Source organism: Doryrhamphus excisus, chromosome 14, assembly GCF_030265055.1.
Source record: "Doryrhamphus excisus isolate RoL2022-K1 chromosome 14, RoL_Dexc_1.0, whole genome shotgun sequence".
NCBI classification, from domain to species: domain Eukaryota; kingdom Metazoa; phylum Chordata; class Actinopteri; order Syngnathiformes; family Syngnathidae; genus Doryrhamphus; species Doryrhamphus excisus.
The window spans coordinates 9746550-9757848 of record NC_080479.1 but is presented as its reverse complement, the minus strand read 5'-3'; the positions used below and the strand labels follow the sequence as shown (position 1 = coordinate 9757848).

Genomic DNA, 11299 nt, shown 5'->3' with positions numbered 1-11299 from the left:
TAGTTTCGGTTTAAACTTTAATTTTTCATCTTGTATGTTGGAGGTGATGAAATTGTCCTTTGTGTTAGTCCATCTCAAATATTGTAAAAAAAAAAAAGAAAAAAAAAAAAAGAATTCAGGATAAAAGCAGGATAACACATCAGGGAGTTCACAAAATGAATGTTGTGTGGAGTTTTGGTTGTCGATGTTATTAGAATGTGTTTGTATCAGTCGCTGACAACCCTTTAGTCACATATATGCAGCTTCAAAAGGAGTGCAGGGCCAAACAAACTCGGACAAAAAAGTACAAAAACGCGAGGCAAAACTTTCCCGGCACACTTTACAGCCGAGTCAGCCGCTGCAAATAATGAGCTGCCCTTTGGATTTGCTCAAATTGCGACGGCAACTGTGATTTTGTGCGACTGGAGTGTCTTGTCAAGAGAGAAAGACAGCGTTTTAAAGCATTAGAGCAAAGTGTCATTGGCATGGAAGCAATCAGAGGCTCATCAAGCTGTGCTCTCCTTTAATATCCCACACAGGCATGTAGAGGCTGGAGACACAAAGCATGTAACTCTTGCACACCAATACTGTATGACTTTTTTTTAATAAAGGCATTTTCAAAATGGATGGTGGAATGAAACAACCTGGGATGAATGTTTTGCTTTGAAGAACCTCCTCTGAAAAATGTAACACGGATTCTAATGAACTCCTGAGCTCAAAGGGGTCGGTTTAACAATTCATTACATGCAGCCAGACGCTGAAATTTGCATGGCATGTCTGTTGTTCTGAACATCCTAAATTGTTTTGTCTGTGTTCCTTGTTCATTATGAATGGACTGTTTCCAGGAGTCACCACGTGTGATATGCAGTGTCATACTCCTAAAAACGCCATCAGTACCTGAACACATCGGGCATCATTCACCTCAACACATACTGGATTGCGCTTAAATGTTACTCAAACAACAACAAGCATAATTGAAATACATATTTTAAAAAGTACACTGATCGATGCATGCAGCGCTAGCATGCTAACTGTTAGCATTTTCAATTGATTGGTTTTCCCAAAATGCTAATAGGTAGCAGGTAGGACTTTCATGTACTGTACATACACTGTATGTCCCACTATTTGAGAAGTACCGTGTTAATGCAAGCATATTTAAATACACAAAACTCAATGGGAGAGTATGTCCATATCCATTTTATTTGGTCCATTTCCTCCAATCCAGTGTTGGTGGATGCTAAAAAGCCATAATATGACATTGGAAATAGATGTTACATAAAAAGAAAACTATAAAAAAAGGATAGTTTTGGTATCGGAGGTAGCTACACAGTGAGACATTGTAAAAGTTGGCTGTCTCGATGGGAAAAGGAAAAAACTAAATCTGCTGAGAGCCTGCCAGGTTATTCCGGCCTGTCTGCATAACAGCAGTCGTACACTGGCATTTCACTAAATATTCATATGGCTCCTGAGGAGCAGAAACAGTGCATTCCACTGAAGAGTTATCATGATTAATAGTTAATAGCAGTGGGAAGACACACATATATATATATATTTATTATTATGGCTTGCAGGGCTTTCAGGTGAGGAAGGTCTGGTAATAAGAGGAATTCACCATTCACCTCCAATGAACAGGAAATGAATTTTCATGCAAGAAAATGAAATGATGTGGACGCAGGAGGAGGCGGCGGCGGCGATGGGGTGTTCTTATATTGGCAATATGATGAATATAAGGGTCATGAGGAGGCAAGATGGCTGAGAAGATATGCGTTGTAGTGCAGGGAAGCATACACAAGTCATCTTTGGCCATCGTTCCCAGTGGAAAGAGTTCTCCAAGTGGTCCTTGAGTCTTAAGAACAAGTGGACAAAGAGGTAAGGACATCCAATCCAAGGAGGTCTGCAGACGTTTGATACACATGGCTCCTTTGATTGTTCTAAGACGAGTCGTAGCGTAAAAAACAAAACACCAAATGCTATGCGTTACATTCAATAATGCATACAAATTGAGTTGGGTGGTCCACATACTGTATGTAGGGAGCCATGTCTGGCCGTATCTTTTAAGGCAGAAGAAGGGGGCCATGCAACAGTCAATCCACATATATGGTCCACAGAGATTCTCCGCATGCATGCTAAGTCTTCACCTTAGCAATGTTTATGCTTCCAGTTCTGTAGGAACACTTGGAGAAGGTCTTTTTTTCTTTGTCCATAAAGGCATTTTTGGAGTTAAACTTCAGAATCCTGACATCAATCTCAGACAAGAAGAAGATCCATATGTTCTTCTGGATGAATGGACATAAATTCCACATGAAAACACTTCAAAATCTTCTGGAAAGTCTTCCACTCACTTCCTATGGGTGTCCCTCCAAATACTAGAGTAATCGCCTGCTGTCATATTGAGTGAGAATGCTCATTAAAAAAGAAAAACACTTCGGATTGGTTTGTAACCAGTTTGTGAGGTACTGGTGCTGACACCCGCTCTGTGTCATCTTCACGTTCGTTTCTCGAAGAGGTCTTAAAGGGCTTTGGCACTCGTGGTGTGGGAGACGGTGTGCGATGCCGGTTTTTGCGGGTAGCGGCTATAGTAGTAAACTTGGAAGAGGATGGCAAAGTCCACAATTACCTGGAGCAGGCCGCAAGTCCAGAACTGCACAGGTGCTTGGGTTAGCAGGAAGTAAACCGTCTTGAAGGTGTCCCCGCTCGTCCACATGAGCACCATCTTGATGCTGCGGGGAGACAGTCGAGGGTTTGGCATTAAATCAAAACGTAAAAGAGAAAAGCCAGAGGGCCCGCCTCCTTGAGGTTGAAACTCCTGGTAAGATAAAACGCAAATGACCCGAACTGTGATGGCTTCCATCGTTAAATCAAAAATCAATCAAGCTTATCAAGCTAATGAAACAGCACTGAGCTTGACTGACCTCCTCTGTCACATTTCCCATAACTCACGTAAAAGGCAGACACCTCCCGCCCAATAACTCATTCACTTTGCACGGATTGTCATTCGCATCCCTAGGGTGGCTTTACGGTATTTTGTTGTATTTTTAAAAATGTAGTCAAACGTTTACGCTCCAATGAACTGAAACGGGTCAGATGACAAATCACATGTTTAGGGACAGTAACGAGCCTTTGACAACACCGTGAAGCCCGGTCCTCCACAAGGAAAACACTCCACGTCAACATTAATTGAACACACTGCGGATTCATTAAGAGCTTCCCTGAACTTCCTTAGGGATCAATCAAGTGTCTACCTATCAAACATTAAGGGTCAAACGCACAGCCGCTATGCCATTCTAAGCTGGCGATTTACCTACCGGAGGAGAATAATAGTCAGGTTGGATGTCTTTACATTACTTTGCAATCATGACAGGCGTACTTCGAAAGGTCAGCATCGAGGAAAGTGCATCATATGCTGCTTACTGCTATGATTAGATAAAGTAAACACTGAGCAACATGTTGCCCATTTTCGACGGATAAATAAATGGGCGCTGACTTGGAAAGTAGGAGATGAAAGTTACTTTGAATGGTCAATATCATGGAGTGTGGAGGACAGTGGATTCTATGCTGTTTGCTGCTATGCTCAGCTAAACTCAGATGGGAAAAAAATTACATTGTTCAAAAGTCAATTTGCTACATTTGGTGATTAAACCACGGAAAGCATTGATTCATTCATTCATTTTCTACTGCGTTTTCCTCACAAGGGTCGCGGGGGCTGCTGGAGCCTATCCCAGCTGTCTTTGGGCGGGAGGCGGGGTACACCCTGGACTGGTCGCCAGCCAATCACAGGGCACATATAGACAAACAACCATTCACACTCATATTCATACCTATGGACAATTTGGAGTCCCCAATTAACCTAGCATGTTTTTGGAATGTGGGAGGAAACCGGAGTATCCGGAGAAAACCCACGCATGCACAGGGAGAACATGCAAACTCCACACAGAGATGGGTCTGCACGCTAACCACTCGTCCGCCGTGCGGCCACTAACCATTTTTATATTTGTATTACATGTTTTGCTAGCATGTCATATAGGATATGGGGTGCCCTCATTATTTAACACAGAGGAAACAAAATATTTTCTATTTATATTTTTAATATTTAGCCTATGGCCTGTATTGCATATTTATTTATTTATTATTAATAAAATATCATTATTTTATCCACTGTCTATCGACTCATTTTTTCTTAGGCAAGAAGTGGTCAAACTATCAGTCACCAAGTCGACTCGCCGAGTCGCCAATTAACCTAGCATGTTTTTGGAATGTGGGAGGAAACCGGAGTACCCGGAGAAAACCCACGCATGCACGGGGAGAACATGCTAACTCCACACAGAGATGGCCGAGGGTGGAATTGAACCCTGGTCTCCTAGCTGTGAGGTCTGCGCACTAACCACTCGACCGCCGTACCGCCCCCACGGAAAGCAAATAAAATAAAATATTAACATTAGTTTCATTGGTCAAAATCTGGTATGCTGCAGAAAAAGACAAATGGAGATTCTCAAGTGATGACACCATGGAAGGCGGGACATGAAAGTCAATTTGACAGGTCAATATCATTGTTTGATGCCATGTTTCACACAGAAAACAACGCCGGGTCCAAATTTCATCTGTCATATGTCCAGATATGTAAATAGAGATGCTTTGTTGTTTGTGCTAACTGGCTGCTAAACTTCATCCTAGCCCCTTATCTTGTCATATCAACTTCCTGAAAAACCGTTCTTGTTGTCAGTAAAAACAAAAACCTTCAAGTTACAGGTTTGTTTTCGGAACATCTCCTGACTCGGTGGGAGTCCATTCAACATGTTTCATTTGTTTTCAAGTGAATATCCGCCCATCAGCGCTCAGTCTAAGGTGCTGACCCATACACAGGACAACCTCCGGGGGTGGAAACAGACAGACAACAGAATAACGCCCTGCTTTCCTAGCTGCTGATTAGGTTTCTGTAAGGAAAAGAACAAAGTGTAATCTGATGTTCACCCGCCTGTCTGCATCCCAAACATTGGAGGGTTTGTGCATCTGCGTGTCTGCCTTGTCAAGGAAAAGCTTTGCCGTCAAACCTCCTTTGCATTATTCATGCCTCCGGCTTCACCTTAGCCCTTTTCATTTGGAAGGCCCATTTGTGCAAACCTTGCCGTTTACCTCACACTCACTACTTTTTATAAAGCTCACTCTCTCAGTACTTCTCTCCCTCATTGCCCATTCCTCTTCAATCCGCCTCCTTCTGTACCTGCTCGCCTCCCCGCAGCATGCCGACCTCGCACTCACAGTGAGGAGCTTGTTAGCTATGTTCTTTCCTCTCCTCCTCCGTTACTGGGCGACCGCTGTCTTGGTTCTGAGATGCCTTCCTTCCTTTCTGCAGGTAACCATGAGAGAGGAGGGGAATAATGTCTGATCAAGTCCTCCCCCGCCTCTCCAACACAGAGGGGGCCTGCGAACAGGCACAAGAACATCGTCTGGCTCCTTATTTGCCACCTTCTTGGAGATGTACTGTGCATAGAGGCTAGCTGGAGGTGTGGGCTGGAATGACTGAATGGTTGAGATGTGGAAGGTTAAAAAAAGGCAAGCTAGCGGTTCACGAAAACATACTGGAAAATCTAATATGGGTCAATACCAATGAACTACAAATGTATGGTAGTACGCAACTACAACTTAGCCCACCAGAGTGCAAGAGCTCAAGCACAAAAAAGCAGAGTAACCACTAATAATAAACACTGTATTTTTTAAAGCATATTATTTTATATAAAACTATTTCCATTTATTTTTTATTATTTATTTATTAATTATTTTTCATTATTCAAATATGCTTATACTGTATGTATGTGTGTGTGTATATATATATATAGTATAAGCATATTTTGTTGTAGTAAAATACATATATATATAGTTGTAGTAAAATATTACAACAAAATATGTTTTGTTGTAGTAAAATAAATAATAAAATAAGTTTAGTAAAGTAAAAAGTAAAAAAAATTAAAATGTAGTTTGAATAATAAAAATAAATAAATAAAATATAAACATACAGTATAAGCATATTTTGTTGTAGTAAAATCTATTTATATATATTTTACTACAACAAAATCTATTTATATATATTTTACTACAACAAAATATGCTTATACTGTGTGTGTGTGTATAATATATATATATATATATATATATATATATATATATATATATATATACACACAGTATTTTACTACAACAAAATATGCTTATACTGTGTATATATATATATATATAAGCATATTTTGTTGTAGTAAAATACTGTGTATAAAAAATAAATATAAAATGTAAAGTAAAAAATAAAAAAAATTAAAAATGTTATATTTAGTTTGAATAATAAAAATATAAATAAATAAAATATAAATATACAGTATAAGCATATTTTGTTGTAGTAAAATCTCTCTCTCTCTCTCTCTATATATATATATAGAATACAGTATATATACAGTATACAGTATACAGTATATATATATATTCTGTATATATATACACAGTATAAGCATATTTTGTTGTAGTAAAATCTATATATGTATACAGATTTTACTACAACAAATATGTTTATACTGTATATATATATATATATATACACAGTATAAGCATATTTTGCTGTAGTAAAATAAATATAATAAAATAATTTAGTAAAATAAAAAGTATATATATATTATATATATATATATATATATATATATATATATATACACATACACACACACACATTATAGATGCATATACAAACACATATATGTACTATGTTTCTTTAAACATATTTACAGAAACGAGGCAAGTAAATGGCTTATTTCCTGATTCCCAGTGAAGAAAAAGCCGCCCTGCAACGAACCTGAAACTCCTGCGGCTGCAGCTGATCCAAAAGCTTCTTTATTCTACGCTCTTATACACACAGCATGCACGCTGCCACTGGGGTGACGACCCGAGCAGCATCAGTCATGAAGCTGTGTTTTTTTTCTTTGTGTGTGTTCGAGCTAAATGAAGTGCTGTTATCTAGCTATACAGTACTGTGCTCCGAGAGACACGACGGGCCTTATAAGGCTGCAGTTAGCCCCTACTGCATGTCATGACTCTCTTTTTGTTGTCTTGTAGTTGTTTTATGGCAGGCTGGTCGGCATCAGTATGCAGCTCTGCCTTTTGTAGACTGTATAATAATAATAATAATAATAATAACAATAAAACCATCAGGGCTCTGCACCTGCAATAAAGTTAAATACACTGACGGCTGCCCACACATGAGGTGTAATTATAAAAAGTGACAGGCAAGAAGAAAGGCCGGAGTAAAATGAAGTTCTATTCTACACACGTGTGTGTACTCCATGTATAGGCTGCATTCATCCCAATCCCCTGAGGACATCGGAATATCAGATGATAGCAATGAGCCGTCTACAAAAGAGTCCTTAACAGGACTCTCCGCCATGCTTCATTATTAAAAACGAGCTTGTGTGTTTACTCAGAGATGACACTAGATGATAATTCATTCAAACCTCTAAGCGGGGAGGGGTGAGGAAAGGTGCTGTATCTTCTCGAGGTATCTTACATTAGTCAGGGTGATTAATTAGAAAGAAGGAGCTTGATGCTTTTCCGCATGGACGTGCAGGGATTTATTTGTCTTTTTTTCCCCCTCCCCAAGCACTTAACAGAAAGGGCACTGAGGTTTACTTCTCCTGTCTGTCAGCAAACACTCGCATGTCCACACTCACCCATTCAATACTTCTGGGTGTCTAAACATATGTTTGACTTAAACAGACGAGCAGCACGTGGACCTTGAATGAAATCCTGAGGTGAGGTAACCTAGCAACCGCTGTCAACACGTTGGGCTCAGAGCAAAGCGAGAAAGAGGAGACATGGGGTGATGTGTACAATATATGCAGGAGGAGGACATATCAACGTGACAGCTTTTCTACAGCCCGTGTTGACTACACAGGAAGTACATTGGCTCTATTTCACAGCTTATTTACATACAGTGCTACTCAAGGTGGAATGAAGTGGTTGTGGGTGGTAGTGACTCAGGAGGTAGGGCAGGTGGTCTAGAAACCAGAAGGTTGGTGGTTCTTACCGCACTTCCTCCATCCAGGGCACTGTGGTTGTGCCCTTGGGCAAGACACTTCACCTGGTTTACCTCCAGTGCTGCCCACACTAGTGTACAAATGAATGTTTGGTGGTGGCTGGAGAGGCCATAGGGGTGAGTCGGAAAGCATTCATACTGTATCGTTCTGATATTGATATTTTGGTTATCGTTTTTTTTTTAGCTGTACACAAAAAAATGTAACACACGACAAAAGCAATAGCCATTATCTGAACATGTTCCTCCATGAAATCAGCCCTTCAAAATAAGATTTAAGTCAAGGATTGTCGGCGGTTCACTGCTTGTGCATAGAAAAAAACAACCTTAAACTGTATTATGAAAGCAGGAAGTGAACAAATGTAACAGTTACTGATTGTAAAAGTACCAGATGGAGGGGTAGGATTTAATGAGCTTTGCTTCTTCCTACTCCTTTTGGACATGTGGAACTGTGAACTGATTATGGGATGCACTCAATTGTAATCTGATGCATGTTCAAATGAAATAAAACCATTACCATTATCATACCATTACCATGGTGAAATGGTGTATTTTGGGAGTACAACTAGTACTATAAGAAGTATCTTAACTCATAGACGAGTGGCTCCATCTTGCTTGGATGACAGTGTTGAGTGGTAATAAAACAAAAAGGGTTTGCACGGAGGAGCCCGGCGTGGGAGCTGTCATGGCGGGTTAGGTGTCTGCACAACCCTGCTGGGGTTGCTCTTATCAGTCTACTGCAGAGGACCAAGTAGCTAAGGGGGGGGGCACACACTTGCATGCTGCAAGAAAGCTTTTTATCAGCCCCGTAGACATTCTACAATGACTTACGTTCTATTACTTTGCTCTCCATCGTAAATGCCTCCTGCTCTCATATTACCTTTCCTCCCCAGTATCCATTTGTCATGACCATGTCTGCCGTTTTTAGTGTGTGGTTTGGGAAAGTTTATAATAGGAAGAGTAATTTAAAAAAGTAATGATTTGTATAACAGCAAAAGGTTGATCAAAATTCACCTCATGCCTTCCGTAGACTTGTTCTGGTAGTTGCAGTACAGCTGCGGCGTGCCCAGCATGGCCTCCGTGAACACCGCCAGGAAGCCCAGCGACTCCACGAAGACAGCCGAGTCCAGGAGCACATAGGTGACGTAGGCCGCCACCAGCGTGAAGGCCACCACACACTGCACGTAGTCCAAGAAGCGACTCCACGACCAGAAGTGGCTCCAGTCAAAGTCTAAAAGAGATTTCTTTGTATTAGAGTTTGTCCGGCAATAATCTATTGTATTTGAGCAGCAGTCCCTGAACACAACATTAAATTGTGTAACTTCAAAACATCTATTGCATAGTCAAAATTGTCTGGACATTCATTCATTCATTTTCTACCGCTTATCCTCATGGAGGTCGCGGGGGTGCTGGAGCCCATCCCAGCTGTCTTCGAGCGAGAGGCGGGGTACACCCTGGACTGGTGGCCAGCCAATCACAGGGCACATATAGACAAACAACCATTCACACTCACATTCACAATTGAATGTAAGCAATATAAAGAGAAACTTCTGTTCTTTTTTTAAGCCATTACAATCAATTATGAGCAAGCAAATGATATCATTTTTTAAATAGTAGAATAAATTAACACAGACACAAAAAGAAGCTTCACACTTGAGCCGTGAATATTTACACCATGTATTAGAAAAAATGATATGTAGCTGCTACAAATAGGCCGCTCTCACTGTGTTTGAGTGAGGATGACGATGATGATGATGATGATTATGATTATGCCCAGGCCAGATTATATTGGCTATAGGGTGAGAACTTGGGACGCTAATGAATGATTTACAGCCTTCAACCCTTGGTGTCGCTTGAGTGCTTTTCGTGCTCGGAACAGAAATGACAGCATAAAGATTCTGAGCACAAGGCTGACTTCCTGGAATGATCAACACGGTCAATACTCATAATGGGCTGATATCAAGGCCGCAAGAGGTAGTGATTGCCCTGTGATGACGATAATGATGATAGGATAGGTACTATAAGAGCCAGTGCGCCATCTTTACGGTTACTTTATGGTGTTAAAGCAACCCCTACTTGGGCTTGCTAAGTGACAGCAATAGAGGTGATTGGAAGAATCTGCCACATCTTTAAATGGGATGTTTACAAGTATTAAATGACATTATTTGCAGATTAATTCAATCACATACACACACACGCACAAAGTTTTACAACTTTTCATTAGGCATGCCTGTAATAAGATTACAGATACAAAAGCTGGATGAATAGATACAATCAATGCTCAAATTAGTGCCTCTATTCAATTCAACCAAATAGTCACCGGGGGCGTGGTCTACAAAAGAATGAATCATTGCCATTTTGTAAGCGCTCAGCAAAATCACAAGTGGAAATCCAGCCGACTTTTATGACATTTGAGCTGATTACTGAATGAAATATTATTTCATTAGAGGGTTAACACGGAGCGCTTGTGACATTTACATGGCATTTCTAAATGAATATGCTTGGCAGGGTCGCAAGCTAACCTGGCCTGGCAAATGCTTTGTTGGCTCTTTGGCCACAGGCAGTATAAATACAACTACCGGGGTCAGCGCGCCCGATGGTGCGCAGTTTACCCCGTGGCACAGCCAAACAAAAAGGTTTACATGTCATCCTTTAAGCGCCGGTGGTGTTTGTTTTGCTGTGTGGTTGTGGTCGCTCAGCTGGCAACAAAACCAGCTGAGAACTGCGAACGCGGGCCAAATAGCACCAGCCGGGTGCCACTGATAAAAGCCCAAACAAGAGAGCGGCAAACGGCTGGTGGAGCAGTATTCCGACGTAAAAGCTGGCAGGGGTAGACATTGCACCACTTGACAGTAAAGCCAGCCTAATGTGATACACACGGAGGCTGAATGACCCCCAGAGAAGCAAACAAACAGAAGACAACAACAAATGATCTTGTGAAAAAGTGCCTACATGACCAAATATATTCATATCTGCCTCAAAAGCTGTGCATGCAGAGTTGCACATAACAACACAAAGTTGTGCACCCTCAAGCTTTATCGTCCTCAGAGCTGTGGGATCAGACCAAAGCTACAAAAAAACTCATCCTGCGGTGGCCAAAACACATCTGCATGAGTTGTGAGTACATGCTGGAAGATATGGGTCATGGGAGGACGTTCCACTTTTAGTTCAACTCATGTTTTCTTCTTGTATAAGAAACAATCATAGTGACATTTCTAACAAAATATATATACACCGTATAAAGCCTCAAAACCT

At 40.8% G+C, this 11299-nt stretch overlaps 1 protein-coding gene across 4 annotated transcripts in view; it reads right to left on the bottom strand.

Moving 5' to 3' along the window:
• LOC131102048 (solute carrier family 66 member 2) overlaps positions 1-11299 on the bottom strand; it is a 40188-nt gene that overhangs the window by 23399 nt on the left and 5490 nt on the right. For 2 of the 4 annotated variants that reach the window (XR_009119389.1, XR_009119390.1), the window contains 2 exons: positions 9059-9275; positions 2597-2699 (listed from right to left, as the gene is read on the bottom strand). Coding sequence is in view for 2 of the 4 variants with exons in the window: in XM_058047527.1 (XP_057903510.1) it covers positions 2489-2699; positions 9059-9275 (428 nt within the window). In the remaining 2 variants the exon portion in view is untranslated. Of the gene's footprint in view, positions 1-4; positions 2700-9058; positions 9276-11299 lie in introns of those variants that run through there. The other 2 variants (XM_058047527.1, XM_058047528.1) reach the window with 1 other exon arrangement.